The sequence below is a fragment of the Peromyscus californicus genome, unplaced genomic scaffold, assembly GCF_007827085.1.
Source record: "Peromyscus californicus insignis strain IS unplaced genomic scaffold, ASM782708v3 Scaffold_11__1_contigs__length_118956290, whole genome shotgun sequence".
Classification (NCBI taxonomy): Eukaryota; Metazoa; Chordata; class Mammalia; order Rodentia; family Cricetidae; genus Peromyscus; species Peromyscus californicus.
In genome coordinates this window covers 62090885-62110367 of record NW_026294402.1, presented here as the reverse complement: position 1 = coordinate 62110367, position 19483 = coordinate 62090885, and the positions used below count along the sequence as shown (strand labels likewise).

The window sequence follows — 19483 nt, the reverse complement described above, 5'->3', positions numbered from 1 at the left end:
GGGATTCCTCTCCCACCTAGAGAAGGGGGATGAAGGTCTTCACAGAGGTCACTGGGCAACAGCTTCTGCCTCAGAGACCAGGGTGCCCGGCTCTGTTGTGCTGGGGACTCACAAGCAGCTCTTCTTGGTTTAAGATGTCAACATTCTCTTCTCTCCTCCCCGCTCCTTTCCCAATCTGTCTCCAGCAAGCATCCTTCTATCCTGATGTCAGTGAAGAGGTACGAACTAGAGCCTTGCGGTATGGCACAGAATGCACCCTGGGCTACCTGGACCTTCTGGAACACGTCTTGGTGGTAAGGAGGGGTGTGGGCAGGGTGGGGCAGAGCCGTGTATCTTTGTGCCTCCCTGGCTGACATAGGTGAAGACACACCCCACTTCCTTGGGCACACCCCACTTCCAGCATCCCACCAGCATCTCTTATGAAGCTGGGACTATGCTGAGCAGACAGGTCTGTCCCAGCACACTGGACAGGAAGTACAGCCTTCAGGAAGACTCGGTGGGATTCCAAAGGATCTGATTTCACTCTGGCACCAAAGAGACTGTAGAATGAGCATGGGGGGGAGGGGGACGAGAGAAGGAGGAGGCAGTGGCAGAGGACGGAGGATAAGTTGAAGATCAGAGCCAGTCTTGAAGAGTATTGAAAGGTCTCTGAGGCTGGGGAAATAGCTCAGTTAAAGTGCTTACCATGCAAACACAAGGGGCCTGAATTTGATCCCCAGCACCTATATATATTTAAAAACAAAAATTGAATGAGGCAACACACTCCTGTAATCCCAGTGCTGGGAGTAGAGGTGTGGTAAAGATAGAAGGATCCCAGAGTCTAGCCAAATCATCAAGCTCCATGTTGAGTCAGAGACCCCATCTCAATAAATAAGGAGGAAAGAAGTTGAAAGAGATGCCTGATGTTGACCTCTAGCCTTACACACACATACATGCACACACACACAAACACACACACACACACACACACACACACACACACACACACACACACACACTGGGAGGTCTTATTGCAAAGACCCAAGTGCATTCTAAAAATACCGAGAACACCAGCCTCCATGACCAGCTAAAGAGAACCATTGCTAGGGTCTGCTAGCCTCTGGTGGCTTCCTGCCATCCTTGGGTGAATGGCCTGGGTCATGTCAAGAGTGCTTGGCCTGTGTACCCACTGTGGAGCCAGGATTAGAAGACAGAAGATCTGGGCAGCAGATGGTGTGGTCATGGTTGGTACAGAGGTTTGTGTAGACCCTGTTCCCTAGCCATGTTTAGAACCTTGTATGGGCTGGAACAGAGCACAGGAGAGTTTGTTCAACAGCCAGGGAAAACACAAGAAAATGGATGGCATGTCCTCTCCCATCTTTGCTCCACTTCTACCAAACCTAAAGATAAAAATGAGCCCCAGGCCACCTTGAGTATACAATTCTTGTCTTTAGAAGACAACCATCAAGCATTGGGTGTCCTTGTTTTTCTTTGTACAACCACATGAACTGGCCAACCAAATGAATGACCAGAAACCCACAAGACTTTCCCTTGGTTAAGGTCACCCTACAGTTCAGCAACAGACCTGGGAAAAAGTCTCCAACTCTGTTCTGGTTCTATCAGTCACTGCCTTCATCTTAAATTAACTTCTGGCATTAACTATTTCAGGTCCTCTGAGGAGTCGTTATGTTCATCCAGAGAACAGCAGTCATTGCTAAAGTATTGTTTGTTGTTACTGGTTTTGTTTGGAAAAAAACGGCTGGGCAGTGGTAGCACACGCCTTTAATCCCAGCACTGAGGAGGCAGAGGCAGGCAGACCTCTGAGTTGAGGCCAGCCTGGTCTACAGGGTGAGTTCCAGGACAGCCAGGGAGGTCTGAGGTTTTGAACCTTGGGCCTCCAAAGTCTGAAGTCCAGTGAGTGGAAGCTGCTGTGAATTACATGAGCCACAGAAAGAACCCCTTAAACAGAAGTGGGAGCTTCTGTAGCCAAACTTGTTGTGCCAGAATACAGTGGGAGGACTTGCTCCGTGAGCATGTCTCTGCGACACTCAGGGTCAAAGGAATAAAGCCAGAAGGCCTTCTGGGGCATCTTTTTCTTTATGGGACTGTGTACCATCCTCCATTATCCTTGGGGTATATGTTCTACACCCCACCTATTATTGTACCAAACTCTGTGTTATGTGCTTTTGTCTATGCATATTAGGTATGATAGCTTAATTTTGTCAGAAACAGTAGGACATTACTAGCAATCACTAGTAGAAAAGTGAACAAGTCTAGCAGTATACTATAATAAAAGATATGTGAAGCACCATCAAGATGGCTCAGTGGGAAAAGGTGTTTACCACACATTCCTGGAGACATGAGTTTGATGTAACCCATGTAAAGGTGGAGGGTGAGGACTGACTCCACAAAGGTATCCTAACCGCCACAGGCATGCACTCCGCCATGTGTGTGTGCAGACACACACACATACACACGTGCACACACACTAAAAAAAAAAATTAAGATAGCTATTCATGGTGGCACATGCCTTTACTCTCAGCACATGGGCAGAAGCATATGGATCTCTGTGATTCTGAGACTAGTTCACTCTTCATAGAGAATTCCAGGCCAGCCAGAGCTACATAATGAGACCCTGCCTCAAAAAGAAAAGAAAAAACGATATATAAAGCCAGAAGTGTCAACACTCAGGAGACTGAGGCAGGAGGGTCATTAGTTTGAGACCAATCAGAACAAAATAGCAAGATCCTGTCTTTAAAAGGGGGGTGGGGACTAGAGAGCTGGTTTAGCGGGTAAAATACTTGCTGGACAAACATGAGAACCTCAGTTTGGATCCCCATCACCCATGTTTAAAAAAAAAAAAGTCATGATATCACATTCCTGTATTCCTAACACTGGAGAGGCAGAAACAGGAGGATCCCTGAAGCTCTTTGGCCAGCACTCTAGCCAAATTGGCAACGTCCGTGCTCAGTGAAAGACCCTGTCTCAATGAGATGGAGAGTGACAGAGACAGATACCTAGTATTGACCTCTGGTCTACACATTGCATTCATGGGTACACACACACACACACACACACACACACACACACACACACACACATACATCCCTACTTCTGCCTGAGCAGAGGTAAGAGGTCCAGAGTCCCTGGAAACATTAGAGAAGGTCCAGGAAGCTCCCTAGGCTACACATCCTAGCACCCTGCTTAAGGGCCGTCCGGGTACTGTGTCCAGTTCCAACCATAAGGATGATCAGCAGGAGGAAAATCGCTGGTCATAGGGGATGAAACTGTGTGTCAAGGAGGAAGCTCCATCTGGCAAGGGCTGGTGTGGGCTGACGGCTAGGATGGGGAGAGGGAAACCACTGTTCTAGGACCCCAATAAGAACGGTCGTGAGCTTTCCCTGTGGCTGCTCACACTGCACATGGTCCTGTTTGAACACAGCTTCTTCTTTCCTGTGGAGCTGAGACTCAGTCTTCCATGCTGCAGACCTATCTAGATGGTTGGTGTGTCTGTTAATGGTGTGCCACAGTTCTTTTCTCTACTCTGTAGAGCTATTGTCTTGTCATCCATAATTATGGTAGGCATGGGAAGGTGATGTTTCTCCAAGGCTCATCAGGAACCAGCTGAGGCCAGAGTGAGACCATTAACAGGAGAACCAGGTCAGTGGCATAAAACTAGTGTTATAAATGGAGAAGAACTCAGCCCAGCCAGTTTAACAAGAATTTTTGTGTATGGGTCTGGAGAGATGGCTCAGTGATTAAGAGTGCTTGCTGTTCTTACAGAAGACAGGAGTTTGATTCCTTGGCTGAACCCACAACTGCCTATACTCCAGCCTCAGAGGATCTGATGGCCTCTTCTTCTCTGGCAGGCACCCACATGCACATCATACATAGTAACATAGAGACCCAAACACGTACATGCAAATAAGAATTTTTGTGTACCTTAAAGGCATATATGCTCATGTACACACAATCAAAGAAACACAAACACACAGAATGTCTCTCAAACTGTTTAAAAGGAGATACCAAATTGAGAGCCCCTGCCTAGAGAACCCCACTCCCGCCTTTTTCTAAGAATCCATTTCACTCTCAACATACCTAGGCTCTGGTGTAGGCAGAGCCATCATGGCTGCTGTGGGAAGCTCCTCAGTGCCCGTGGGAGTGCATTGGCCTCCTGCATTTGCTGTGAGAACTGCTTCATCCTGGATTTGCTCTACAGGGCAAGGTGCACGCACCAGCTTCCCAGAGCCATGCTGTTGTAGCCCGAGATCTCGGACAGGGTTAACTTTCACTTTCTTGGCAGAACTGTGCCCTGATATCAGAAATGGTGTGGAGTTAATCACAGAATTAAAAATAGAGCAACTCTCCTCCTGGCTGTCTGGAGCTAAGACCCTGTAACTCGGTGCTGCTCTCTGTTTTAAAGGGCCATCTGTTCCTGGAAGTGTCACTTTCTGTCTGCCTTAAGGGCTCTTCTCTCCACTGTAGACTCTTCTGTCATTGCAGATTGATGATTCAAGTGCTTCAAGTCCCCACACCTGTAACTCCCTCAGCTTTAATAAATAAATAAATAATAACAAATAATACAGAAAAAAGCAGCAGACATTTCTGGGTCTGTGAAAGCATTGCATAATTGAAAGAATGAATATACTTCTCATCTTCAGATTTTCTAGGCAGCCGATGACCTGCTTTTCATCGTTACAGATTTGTTTGCATTTTCTACATTTTGCCCAAAACTTATTATACAAAATTCTCAATAAACTAATAATTTTTTAATTAAAAAGATGCTTAAACATGACAGGGCAGTAGACTCACATCTTCTAAATAGAATTGCAATGTTTTCAATTCTATATATTGGCATATAGCTATGTCATATGAGCCCTATTCTATATCCCAGGCGCGCCCAGCACATGCTATCCTCCTGCATCAGCCTCCCAAGTGCTGGGCCTACAGGCATGGGTCACCATGGCTCCTCTTTGTGATTTAAATTTACATCAACTGTCTTTTTTTTTTTTTTTGAGAATTTCATAGATGGATGTAATATGTTTGGGTCAAGTCCACTCCATTTCCTCCCCTCCAGTTCCTTCTTGCCCTACTAGCATTCACTCCCAACTTTATGTGCTCTTTTTTTTTTCCTTAATGGAAAAATGTTGGTATAGGACCACCTACTTGAACATAGGTATCATCCCTGAAAACTGACTCTTTACAGCAGTCATCAGTTGCTGGTAACTCCTCAGTTAGGGGTGGGATTTTATAAACCCCCTCCCCACCATGCTGAGATTTGGACTGGCTTGACCTTTCATGGGTCTTGTGCAAGCCATCACAAGAGTCTACTGCCCTGTCATGTTTAAATATTGTTTTAATAAAAATTCTGAGTTCTTTGAGAATTCTATACAGTGAGTTTTGACCATATTCAATCCCTTGTCGCGTTTCTCCCAGATCCACCCCTTCCCTACCCATCCATATCTGTGTCCTCTTTTTTTTTTTTAACCTATTCAGTCCAAATTTAAGTATCTTTTTTTTGCCCATTTGCCTTCTGTTTATCTCCTTGGCTGAAATGTGGATTGATATCTTCTCCCTTTAGGTGGATTTTTCTCACTTAGATTTTCGAGTTCAACATGTTTTCTTGAATCTCCATAGCTTCTCCAGGATGTGGCTTGTCTTCTCATCTCATAGCCTACAGATGGAGCAAGGGAGACAGTGCCTATTACATGAAAGAAAACACCAGCATGGCAAAGTGCAGGGGGAATTGACAGTGAGACTTGGATACATACGAAAGTAAAAGCACATCTTTCACATCTCAGATAGTGAGCCTTGAGGATGAGGGGCAATAAATGGTGAAGATGACTGGGTGTCTCTGCTCTCCCAAGTTATCACATCACTTTGGGGATTATATTTCACTTCCTATTAACCTCTCATTTTGAATACCATGTCCACTCTCTGTTTTACACAGTCCTAATGTACCAGGATTCCATCCCTAGTACCATCACACACACACACACACACACACACACACACACACTAAACAAGCCTATTAAGGTATAATTTACATTCAACAATGCATGTACTTACAGTACATAATTAATTGGGTTTTGGTGTGCTTATATGACTCTCCCATAATTTGAGTTTAGAATATATTCCTCATTCATACCATTCCTGCTTTCCATTGCCAGTGTCTAGAAGTGTAATTAGTATATTTATGTTGACTTTATGTCCTGTCTTCCTAAGCTCACTTGCTGGTTATGGAAGGGTTTTGTTTTTTTTGTTGTTACACGTATGTATACCTTAGAGTTTTCTATATTACACTCATCTGCTGACAAAAACAATTTAGCTCTCCCTTTCCATGTGGATCATTTATTTCTTTTTCTTGCCTTATTATATTAGCTAAAAATTCTAGTTCAATGTTAATGGAAGTATGGGAATAAGCCTCCTTAATTTAGTCTTCAAAATATTTAGTTATTATTTTATGTGTTTGTCTGCATGTATGTATGTGCACTGTGTGAATGTAATGCCTGTGGAGGCCAGAAGAGGGCACTGGATCCCCTGGAAATGGGATTACAGATGGTTTTGAGCCACCATGGGGATGGTGATATACAAACACAGGTCCTCTGCAAGAGCAATAAGTGCTCTTAACCACCTAGCCACCTCTGCAGCCCCCTTACCATATTCTTTATCTCAGTGGAAAGACAGTCGCTCACCACTAAGTATGAATAACCCTACCTACTTTTAACTCGCATTCATGGCCTTTTGCCCACAACAGAGTAATAATTTAACAATGTCTGTGGATTGGTTAGCAGGTCATAGCCTGAGCCATGACCATTATTCAGTTAGTGGTCTTGAGAGTTATTGCAGACAAAGATAGTACTGAAGAACCACTTGGGAATTTTTTTTTTAACTAATATTAAGATTGCACCTAAGTAATGCTATTGGGGTCCTTTATATGATTCATTTATAATCTTACCACAAATCTGTAGGGAAAAGGACTGTTATATTCATTTAATATGCATGTAAACTGAGGCAAGATGAGAGTAGATAAATATTTGGGCTCAGAGTTACACAGGTGCATTGATTCCAGAAGATGCACTTGGTTAGATGGCCTGTCCACTGGCTGGGTTAGGAGGTAAAAGACACCTCTTTTTTCAGTCTTCCCAGGACTCTAGTGTGTTTCTGGAAATGCTCAAGGAAGCTGTCATATTAGAACTTACTGTTCATTCATTTGTTCATTTTTTCCCGTGTGTGTGTGTGTGTGTGTGTGTGTGTGTGTGTACATAAATACATGTGTGTGTGTTTCCAGCACCATTTTTAGTTCCTATCAAGTTCAAGGTACCTTAGTACTTTCATTAGAAATCTCTTGATTAACTGTATATGTAAATCTAGTTACAGACTATTCAGCATTGCCCTGGTGTCTATAAACTGATACTGCATCATTTTGACTACAACATTTTTGGTCTTTGAGAGAGAGAATGAGAATAATAGAGTAACTAGAATCATAGAGTATTATTAGTAAATGTAAAACAAATTTTAAAAGATGACCAGAGGAACTGGAGAGATGACCAGCAGTTAAGAGAACATACTGCTCTTGCAGAGAATCTAAATTCAGTTCCCAGCATCCACATTGGGCAGCTCACAACTGCTTATAACTCCAGCTCCAGGAGGTCTAGTGCCCTCTTTTGGTCTCCACTGGTACCTGCACTTACAGTCACATTACCCACCCCACCTACACACATACCTACATACATACATACATAATTTTTTTAAAAAATTAATTACCAGAGGAAGGAAGATGGAGAGAGATGTATATGGAATAATACTCAAAATGATTGGCTCATCAGTTTGAATATATAATGTGATATCATCTATACACTGATGTGTTTGGGGCTGGTCACAGTGTATCCCATAAACTCCTCCAACCCAGTTTTTTTTTTACTACATTTCTTTTAGGAACATAATCAGAGGAGTTAGGCCTAAGGTCTGAGAACCATCTCTTCCATACTACTGAGAAATACAATGTTACCTGGCCAGATTTTTTTTAAAGGGTGTAGGATATCAAGAACAGAATTGCTGTTATGTGAATGCCTACTGGATTCTGGGCCTTGAGTGAGATGGTTCTCGTGTGTTTTTAATTTGGTCTGTGTATCAGTCCTCAGAGACAGGCCTTGTTCCAGCTTTACAGAGGAGATACAGGGTTCTGATGGTTTCTCTAGTCACACCAGTATCCAATGCAACCTGGTCTGAACACAGGCCTGTCCAACTCCAAAGTCCGCACTTGTTCCTCAGCTCCGAGACACCATGGTTGTCCACAGACAGCTGCAATATTATCTCTTACCCATCTTAAAGTGTCTGAAGGTTTTCCACTCTGGAATATAGGGAAGAGAATCAGAAAACTGTTAGAAGAGAATTTCAAAATGAGGAAGGGCCAGGATGATGCCCCTCAGAATTTAAGTCCTGGAGAAGATAGTAAGGAGCCCTTGCTTTGTTTCTTAGTTGGTTAGTAGTCCTGGTACCTTTTTAAATAACCATAAGAAAAAAATCTTGAAGCCTCTGGGGCTGGCAGGAAAGCACAGCAGATAAAGGTGCTTGCCACCAAGCCTGGCAACCTGAGTTCAGTCCCTGGATCCCACATAGTGGAAGGAGAGAACTGACTCCTGCAAGTTCTTCTTTGACTTCCACATTGGCATGTGTGTGCACTCTAGAGCATGTGCGCAATCAGTCAATAAGGCCAGGCGTGCTGATGCATGCCTTTAGTCCCAGCACTTGGGAGACAGGGAGATGGGTCTCCATGAGTTCAAAGCCAACCATATCTACATAGGATAATCAGGGCTACATGGAGATGCCCTATTTCAAAAAATGAATGAATAAAATAGGTTTGTTTGTTTTGTTTTATAACTTTGAACTAAGTCAAAAGAAAGCATATTCCTATCAAGCCAGGCTGTGGTGGTGCACGCCTTTAATCCCAGCACTTGAGAGGCAAAGGCAGGTCAATCTCTGTGAGTTCGAAGCCAGCCTGGTCTACAGAGCAAGTTCAAGGACAGCCAGAGGCTGTTGCACAGAAAATGACCTGTCTCAAAAACAAAAAACAAAAAACAAAGGAAGGAAGAATAATGAAAAAAGGAAAGAAAGAAAGAAAAAAAGCATATCCTCTTGCAGGACAGATTATGATCAGAATCTAGAACTGGGTTGTTGGCTCAGGAATGACTTTCCTGAACTGTTAGCTGTTGCTCATGTGGGGATTTTGCCCTCAACCCTGCCCCCATCCCACATTTTCTCTGGTTCCATGTTTGCTTTGTCTCAAGTCTCAGTTGACCTTTCCCCTGGGACTTCTGTGCTCACTCAGTGTTCTCACACATCTGTGTATTTGTTTTATCTAAAAATAAGAGAAATGAAGGACAAGTAAGGATCAGCCTTATAATCTTTGGTAACTATGTCAAAAGGGACCGTCGAGGCACCCCTGATTCTCAGCTTCACTGTCGTGTAAACCTGGTGAGTCTATTGTCTCTCAAGAGCTTGAAATCCTCCTTCACAGAGATGTCCCTCTCCACCAGTAGGAGTGTACTCCCATCAGGCATCACTCCCCTACCATGCATCTAACATGTTTTCCACCCACAGATCCTTCAAAAGCCGACCCCAGAACTCAAGCATCAGCTGGCTGCTTTCTCCAAGAGAGTTGCTGGAGCTGTCACGGAGCTCATCCAGGCAGCGGAAGCCATGAAAGGTGGGTCAGGGCCTCATGTCATCTTGGAGTACTGTGCTAAGACAGAGGAACAAGACAGGTCCTTCCTTGGTAGATGCAAACAGCAATACAATGAGAATAAAAAGCATAGGATTCTTTTTTTTTTTTTTTTTAAATGTTTAAAATAACGTTTTGCTCTGGTCTTTGTATCGAGTGCTTCTACCTGCGTGAAATAATCCATCTGGAACTCTTCACTTCTCATGGGAGTCTTGTCATTTATTTTTAGCTGTGTTTGTATTCAAGCTGTTGCTATCTATTGTCTTTTGGATAATACACCTCATGAGCCAGGCCTCCAGACTGCAGGACTGTAGTCCAGATGCTCAGGGGCTCAGGCGAGACAATTGCAAGCTTGAGGCCTGACTGGGCTATAGAGCACATTGAAGGCCACACTGGGCAACAACAAGTAAAAGCAGGTGTAGGGGAGAGGAACTGGGAATATAGCTTGGTAGGGGAATGCTTGCCTAGCATGTGCTAGCCCCTAGTTTCAATCTCTAGTCATCCCCAAAAATGTAATTAGGAGCTGGAGCCATGTCTCAGCAGTTAAGAGCACTTGTTGCTCTTACAGAGGACCCAGGTTTGATTCCCAGCTCCTACATGACAGCTCACTACCACCTGTAACCCCCAGCGGATCCAATGTCCTCTGCTAGCCTCTGCAGGCACCAGGCATGCATATGGTATACAAACATACATACATACAGGCAAAACACCCATACACATAAACTAAAATGACGTAAGTACTTTATAATTAATAATAGTAATAATATTCTCATGTATAGGGGATTGCACTGAGTACACCATTTACACACCCTTCCTTGCTTACACAGAAGCAGTTTACTCACTGAGGGAAGCACTTTTTCTGAGGCACGTGACCCTTCCACATGTTCCCTGAAGAGAATGTCAAAGCTCTGTGGCCCAGAGTCTCCTAGGGATGTCCCAGTACTCATGAGCATATATCAGAAGGCAGAGTGAGACTCGAGCCTTGACCCATGGGATTTTGAATCCACCATTGATGGCCATTCCCATGGACAGGGCTACACATGTAACTGGTTTAAAAAAAACAGATTAGCTCCCCCTTAATCTCTACGTCCAGATGATGGAGAGCTAGATAGGGATCCCTTATGCAGAGAGTAGGCTCAAAATGCGTATTTAGATTTTGTTTGTAATTACACCAGTACCCTCACGTCTCCACCTGCCAAGAATGACTTTCCTGGGACTGATTTTAGGAACAGAGTGGGTGGATCCGGAAGACCCAACCGTCATTGCGGAAACAGAGTTACTGGGAGCTGCGGCGTCCATTGAAGCTGCCGCCAAGAAGTTAGAGCAGCTGAAGCCGAGAGCAAAACCAAAGGTGAGTGTTCCTTGGTGGTCCCCTGTCTCCCTGCAGTCTGTCTCCTAGTGGGTGACTGTGAACCACCGGAGCTAAGTATGCTCCACAGAGTTCCGCTCCCTCCCCATGGTTACGGTAGGAAGCAGCACACCTTCTGCCTGCCCAGCACCACTTTACAGAGTGTGGAGGGAAGGGGGGGCGACAGTGAGTGAATTAACTATCAAGAAAAGTACATCTAGCCAGGCATGGTGGTGCACGCCTTTAATCCCAGCACTCAGGAGGCAGAGGCAGGCGGATCTCTGTGAGTTCGAGGCCAGCCTGGTCTATATAGTGAGTTCCAGGAGAGGCTCCAAAGCTACACAGAGAAACCCTGTCTCAAAAAACCAAAAAGAAAGAAAGAACGAGAGAAAGACAGAGAGAGAGAGAAAGGAACGAACAAACGAAGGAAGGGAGGGAGGGAGGGAGGAAGGAAGGAAGGAAGGAAGGAAGGAAGGAAGGAAGGAAGGAAGGAAGGAAGGAAGGAAAGTACATCTGCTTATTTAGAGGAGAAACAGAGCATCCACAGCTTGGTATGTGTAATTCTACTGTGCAAAGCAGGTTGTCAATGTTCTCTGTCAGAAGTTCCTGTTAGTAGGTAGGAGATTGGGAGCCTTCAGTTCCCTGGTTTCCATTGTACCTTTCATACAGAAGTAACAATACTGAGGACCTTGTTTTCTTAGAAACAGCAGGCCTGGGCAGAGGCTCAGTCAGTAAAGAACCCACTGGGGAAGCATGAAGACCGTTTGGATTTCCCAGCACCCACGTACAAAGCACACGTGGTGATGTGCACCTGTAATCCAGCACTAGGGAGCTGGGGGTAGGCAGGAGGATTGCTGAGGCTTGCTGGCCGTCCAGACTAGTAAGTTCCAGGTTCAACCAGAGACTGTATCTCAAAAAACTAAGCAGGGTGGCTAGAAAGATGACTCAGTTAAGAGCGCTCGCTGTCACGTTCCAGAGGACCCAAGTTCAGGTCCTAGCACCAGCAACAGGTGGTTCACAACCATCTGTAACTCCACTTCAAGGAATCCCATTCCTTCTCTGGCTTCATGGACACACACACACACACACACACACACACACACACACACACACACACTCACACACACACGTGTATGCATAATTAAAAATAAATTTAAATATACATATACTGAAATATGGTAGAGAAGCAATTGAGGGAGATACTTGACGTAGACTCCTGACTTCTGCATTTGCATGCAAACACACAGATACAGAATAATGCACATCTCAAAGAGAAATCCAACAACAGGCAGTTGCAGTGTGTACAGGAGACTGGCTGGCTGGCTAGTGTGTTTATAAGAGAAATGTCAAGGAAAGAGATTCTTTTCTATGGGGCAGCAGGAGCTGGCCCATCTCCAGGGTCAGGCTCAGCCTTGGTGTAAGCAGCTACAGTTTCCCCTCCCACACTGTCGCCATCTTAAGGAAGATGGTGGAACCACGGAGGCTTCATTTTCTTCCTATCTCAGTACATCTTTATGGGTGTCTATAGTTCGCTCTCCAGTGACCCAAATACGTTAGGAAATAAAATTTGGCTCCTTTCACCCAAAAAAATCTGGACCCCCACTTTAGGACTGCCTAAAATTCTGCCAGTTTTGTCAGACTGAAAGATGGAATCTGAGGGCTGAAATGTACCGACCCATGTTCTAGAAGAGGTGTGTGCAGTAGACGGGAGGCTAATGATCTGTTAAGGAGCTTTCCTGAAGCCTTCAAGCCTTCCGACTGACCTCCTAGCATTGGCTTCAACGGCAAACACATTTCAGGTTTTCCTCATCATGGTGTAATTTGAGATTTTTGACCTCTGACTTTTGTGTTTGCTGGGGTCCCAGATCATCTGACACTATCAGAGTTTGGGATCTGAGAGTGGGCTAGAGACAGCTGCATTTTCCAGTTAGGTTTTTGTTACTGCTTTGCAAATGAAGTTCATAGGGGATGAAAAGTGTGCTTTAAGGCTGCGTCTAATTCTGAAGTTTGAGGTTTGTGGTTGAATCTGCATGTCATTAGGCTCGTCTGGTCTATCCTAAGAGGCCCCTTCCACAGGGAAGGCTCCATGTGGGTCAGGTGGCACCTGCAGTGTGTGCAGAAGCCTGCTGCTCGTTGAACGTCCAGCCTTCTCTAGGCTCCTCCCGAGCTCTAGTCCGTTTTCCTCTGTCTGCTTGCGCGTGCACTTCTGTATTCTTGATGGGGAAAGCAGACTTCCTGGACTCTCCTTCATCCTGCGGGATGGTTGTTGAAACATTTAAGTCGATGATGTAACTAGGACTTAGTGAACAGTAGCGTCCTTACCATTGTCGCCATCACTGTGACCAAATACGTGCTCTATGAGACCTTTATCTCTCGTCTTCACAAAATGTATAAAAGAAAAGGTCTCCCATGGATTCCCTGGGGTAGGAGGGTGACAAGGCCGCAGTGAACACAAGGCATGATCCATCTATGACTTCATTAGGGATTAACTCATCTGGCCCTCGACCTCGCCACAGTCAGACCACGTGATTGAGCAGGGATGGGCATGTGGCTGGGGTGGTAGTTTCTGTCCATCCCGTTCGCTCTTTCCCCCATTGGCAGAGAAAATGGTTCTCTATAGTGTCTTTTAAGCTGTGGGACCTGCCTTGGGTTCCTGTTCTGAGGAAGAAATCTAAGACCCGCGAGAGAAGGCTCCTCCGTGAAGCCTTGTTGGTAGCAGTGGGAAGTCGGGGTCTTCCTGAAGGGAAACTATTAGGCTGTTGCACAGTGACGAGGAATGTTTGCCGGGACTGTATCACACGAAGATGCTCGTGGAATGCCTTACGGGGCGCGGGGGAGGTGAGGGAGAAATGATGGAGGTGTGTGCAGCCATGAACAATGCTTGGAAGTCAAGGAGATGGCGGAGGATGTCTAGGCATTGGCGTGGGATTGGGAAATGACAGGTTCTGTGTTGATGTTCTGGAAAACGATGCTTGAAAACCAACACACATTGCAAGTGAGTGATAAGTCCTGCGGGAGGCCAGTGAGGACCCCTCACACCATGTTTTGTATTTGCAGTAGGGGTTTTATGGGAGAGCCGAGGGATCCCTCTGTGAAGGTGAAGTGAGCACCATTGATGTGACGTCTTTATTTGATGGTGTTCACTTTAGATGGCTCCCAACCTCATGTTGGGAAGAGTGGCTGCTACTTCTGGAACAGTGGAGGGTAAACTTCCTGACGACCAGAGGCTCCTGCCACGTAGGCATTACCCATGAAAGTGTCTCAAGGAATCTTACCATCCCGAAGCATGCAGCTTTTGTTTTGCTAGAAGGGCCAAACACTTTGGGAAACTTCTTCCCTGGTGTATAATCTTCTCCTCGCCTTTATGAACTGAAACAATAAAATCAGCCAACATTTTGAGGTTACTTTTCTCCATCCTCTCCTGTAACCTTAAAAAAAAAGTCCTCAGCCAGGCGTGATGACACAGGCCTTTAATCCCAGCACTCGGGAGGCAGAGGCAGGTAGATCTCTGTGAGTTTGGGCCCAGCCTGGTCTACAAAGTGAGTTTCAGGACAGCCAGAGCTGTTATACAGAGAAACCCTGTCTTGAAAAACAAAAAACAAAACAAAAAAGTCGTCAGGGTGCCATAAATGGCCGTTGCTCTTGGATCGCTGCCACTGTAACTGTGACCACCCCTCCCCCACACACATGCTCACACATGCCCATGGAGGTGGACTTCCCACCCCTCCCACACACACATGCTCACACATGCCCAGGAAGGGGACTTCCTTCATCCCTGCTGAGTTCCTGTGCTGCTTTGAGGAATAGCTTTGGAGAGGGAAGGTGATGAGTTCATGCTGCTTTCATCACCTGATTCTCGGGTTGTCTGGTTTAAAAGAACAGTCCATGGCAGCTGAAGATGGTCCTGGTATAGTTCCCCCGTGGGCCCTGACCACTGAAGCATCTCCTTTGACCTGTCATCTCCCAGATGTGAGTGATGGACAGATGCGCAGACTCCCTTCTATTTGGGAAATGGTCCCGGGCTCAGAGCGTGTGCCAGCAGGGTTGCTGATGGTACCCTTTCCGCACCTACAGACACACCTGTGCTCCGAGGCAGGCTGGGAGATACTGCAGGGTGACTGGCTCCTGCAGCCATAGCCTTCAGTACTGTACCTATCCTCAAGCTCAGTCAAACCAGGATGCCTTTTCTGCAGGCCTCTGTGTGATATGTTTGATATATTAGGTTGTTATTTAATCCAACTATATATCAAGCATATTCCTACAGTGTCTTGCCCTTTCTCCGGGGTCCTAACAAAGTTTAGAAGGCAACAGGAAAGACTATATTAAAAATCACAAATAGGTTTAGATGACAGCGTACTTACCTCATTATGTTTTATTCCATTTCTTGTAACCTTTAAGACCTGTGTCTTAGTTACTTTTCTGTTGCTGTGACAGACTACCCCAACAAAAAGCCACTTAAGACAAAGAGGGTGTATTTTGGCTTACCGTTTAGAAGGGATACAGTCCTTCATGGAGGGGAAGGCCAGGCAGTCAGGAAGCAGAGAGAGAGGGAAGTAAGTGGGGTGAGGCAATAAAACCTCGAAGTCCAGTGTTTCCTTCAGCAAGACCTCCCCTCCTAAAGGTTCCACAGCCTTTCCAAACAGCACCACCAACCAGCTGAAGACCAAATGTTCAAACCCATGGACCTCTTGGGGGGCGGGGGGGGAAGGAGAGGGCATTTTGTTTCAAACTACGGCAGCCTGTATCAGTACTACTACTGTTAGTTATGAAAGGAGTCGTGATTCCTGAGAGCTTGAGATCTTTTCTATAGCTTAGTTGTATGCAGTGAGGAATTCTTAGGAAAAATATTAGTGGGAAAATGGAAGATTCCAACCCATGTCTCTGATGTAAGATTGTAACTGGCAAACACATCCATAGAGACATTTCTTCCTGATTCATTTCTATCTTGATTCTCAACACACTCTCACAGAGTAAATGTTATAATCAAGTTTTCAATGCAAAAAAAAAAAGTCAAGACTCTGATTATCTGTAACTTTCCACTCCTGATAACAAATGTAAACCATGATATCTGTCCTCACTGTATGGATGGTGAGTCACTGGGCTTTATGCAAACCTCAGTTGGGAACCAAATATGTCTAAATGAAGAGACTGTGATGTGGACCATGCTTGTCTGTTCAGTTTTTTGTTGCAGGTGAACTTATGAGCAGAGGTTGATAATATTTAAAGTCCTCAGCATTCAGAAATTAAACACATGGTCTAATTGGCTCGGCAGGAAGTTGGGATGTGACCTAGAAAGCATTCTTTCGGGTCTGTGTCAGCCTTCCCTGGCTGCTTTGACCTCGTCCCATAAATGAGTCTGTGAAGTATATATGAGTTCAGTCTGAGTTCTCTAGCCCAAAGACTTTATAAGCACTGTTTTCTGGAAACAGCATGACTATGCTCCCAGCCTGGTTTTTGTTATTGTTTTGTTTTAGGAGAAAAGAACTCTTTTAATGAGTAGGCACCCCTGACTGTGGAGGAGTGAGGTCCCCCTCCCCTTATAGGGGCAGGACAGTAGTATAACTAGGGTTGTCAGAACGAGGTGATGGGTTGCAGACAGCAGTTATCGGTGGAGCCCTGGAGTCCCTCCCAGTGTGCTGTGTGTGTGTGTGTGTGTGTGTGTGTGTGTGTGTGTGTGTGTGTGTGTGTATGTGTGTGTGTGTGTCCGCAGGTACTGGCTGAGTAGGTTTTAAGAGCAGCTGTTGTTCCCCTATTTGCACAGCTCAGGATCTTGGTCTTGGGTCCGTCCGCTCACATTTCTTTAACTGAAATGGCAAATGGTCATATGAAAGAGATAGGGATTATTACAATTTGTTTTTTAAAACGTGGATCTAAAAGGTCTTTCAGATGAAGCCCATTTCTGGAAGTGATGGGGTTGTCATGTTTCTTTGGGTAACTTTGTCATTGGCCAGCATTCCCATGTTGCTGAGTACCGTGCTAAGCGGGAGGAGGCAGGGAGGTGTTCTGTGAAGTGGGAAGGTAAACATGGTGTTCTCTGCATGGCTGAGCTACGGGATTGGAGCTCACGTGGTAGTCATTGATCCTAGGCCAAGAGATGAGCATAGAGAGTGTGTTTCCAGATGACTCTCTATCAGGGCCTTACATGTATAGAAGACTCATCCCGGAGATGTCTAAGATGAACCAAATGTATCTCATTTAATATCTGAAAGGATTCTATTGTTCATACTTCCTATGTCAGTGTCCAAGTGCCCCCTCCCCTTCTTGAGAGCATGGCAAAATCCTGAAGAATTTTTTCCATCACTCAGAGAGTAATTAGAAGATCAGCTCAGTGGTATTACTTTTCATTTTGAAAATAAACAGCAAAAAAAAAAAATGCAATAAAGCAATTTATTCTGTGGGAAAACTATTCCCTGGATCCTAACCATACAGACTTGGGTCTTTTCCAGTGGCTGCTACATGAGCTCACTTCTGCATTGTATGTCTAGATGTGGAGGTGGTGCCTGTCCAGCCACAGACATGAGCTACACAGCCGTGGTTTCTCTCTGTGCTACCCTGAGCTTCCCTAGAGACAAGGCCTCTGTGAAGGGGAGTCAGTTGTTTGGGGAGATTTGCCTTTTGTTAGACCTATTAAGGACAAAGGAGGTCCTAAAGCCAACCCATCCAAGGGTCCTCCAGAACACAAACTGATGTAGCCATTGTATACTTCGGCCAAGACTTTCTCCCCAAAGCATCTCTCAGGTCAAAACCAGAAGCAAGCCAGTAGCAACCAGATTCAGCACAAAGGAAAAACATGGCAGGAAAAGACCTCCTTCATGTTGTAGGGGTCCTAGGTATTGGTCTTTTCCCCTTGAAATTATAAATTTCATTTAAATTATATATATATAACATGTTCACAGTTGGAAAAAAAACATATCTACTGAACTTGTGAGGAAAATGGTCCTTTTTAGCTCTCTAGGAGTCCAGTCTGGGCTGGCAAGGTGGCTCAGTGGGTAAAAGGTGCTTGCTGTACAAGCTTGGCGAGCTGAGTTCAATCCCCAAATCCCACAGTGGAAGGAGAGAGCCAACTCCAGAAAGCTGGCCTCGAACTTCCACATGCGCATCATGGTACATGTGTATTCACACACTGTACACACACAGAAACAAGAATAATAAATATTTTTTTAAGTCGGTCTCTCAGGCTCATTTGATAGTTTGCTTAGCATTTGTGAGGTCCTGGGTTCAATCTCCAGCACCCATAAACCGGGCATGGTACATGCCTCTAATCTAACAGACGGGAGGATTGGAAGTTCAAGCGGTCTTCTATGTATCTAATTAGAGGCCAGCCTGGGATACATTAGATTCTGTCTCAAGAGAACAAGACAAGTCTCTTATTAACCTTAAGACGGGGGCAGAGGTCAGGACTGTTCCTGGGTGAAGTGTCTCAGGGGCATAATTCACAAAATGGGTGAGAAAAAGGACCATGGAACCAAATGCTGTCCCTGCCCACACATGCCCAGCGGACATCAGGGAGAGTGGGTGGGTCACTAAAGACAGCAGGAAGGAGACAGGACTCCTGAGGGTGGAGAAGAGAATGCGCTTCCTGCTTATTTCAGTTAACATCTTACAAAAAATGTAATATGAAATATAAACATGTCTAAGCTGAAGACCAAAGAAAATGAATGAGTTCATACCCAGAGAAGGGTGGGGCAGACCCAGAAGTGATGTGCTCGGCCGTATGCGTCAGTGACCTGTGTTCCAAGTTATCCACTGCCTGGACCGGTGCTGAGGGGCGAGTCCAAAGCAGTGCTCATCTACACTGTGTGTCCCCGGGAGCGTCCTTCCTCTTTGCTTTGTGTTTATGTATAACTGGAATCATGCGTGTAGCACGGGATCCAAACAGACTCGCTTCATCTAATGATTTAGCCTAAAAAAGCAATGTCTGAAAGTATGAGGAGCCTGGAGATGTAGCTCAGCGGTGGAGTGTTTACCTCACGTGTGCGAGACTCTGGGTTCGGTCCCCAGTACAAGGGGCAGGCACGAGCAGAAATAATGAAGTGAGGTGTCAATCATTCCTAAGTATCTACGGTGAATTGTTCACATTTCACATAGATGAATTATGTACTTCCATCCGTCTGCTGGGCAGGAGGGAATGAAGGATGAGTCACTGCAAAAATAAGAATGAAATTCCCAAAAGGCTAAAATATAAGATAAAAATGAAAAAGGCTACTCCTCCACACTGTTTTCCTCTTTCTTTGCCCAATGGGACTGGAGCTTCTGAAGTTTGAAATGTATGAGAGCAGAGTCAGGGGTCTCAAGTTCACTCCGGAGCTTGGGACATGGACGGGCAAGGAACCAGCCCTGAGTGCAGCCTTGCCCAGCAGTTCTCTGAATTTAAATGGCGTTCCCTGTAGACAGACAGCCACAGGAAAATGTCACCAAAGGGTGCTCAGACC

The 19483-nt window shown here is 45.3% G+C and overlaps 1 protein-coding gene across 5 annotated transcripts in view; it reads left to right on the top strand.

Annotated features, from left to right (window-relative positions):
• The window catches only part of Tln2 (talin 2), a 426813-nt gene that overhangs the window by 390989 nt on the left and 16341 nt on the right, over window positions 1–19483 (top strand). For all 5 annotated transcript variants that reach the window (XM_052713268.1, XM_052713262.1, XM_052713236.1 and 2 more), the window contains 3 exons: window positions 186–293; window positions 9583–9688; window positions 10930–11054. In XM_052713268.1, the coding sequence (XP_052569228.1) occupies window positions 186–293; window positions 9583–9688; window positions 10930–11054 (339 nt within the window). The remainder of the gene's footprint in view (window positions 1–185; window positions 294–9582; window positions 9689–10929; window positions 11055–19483) is intronic.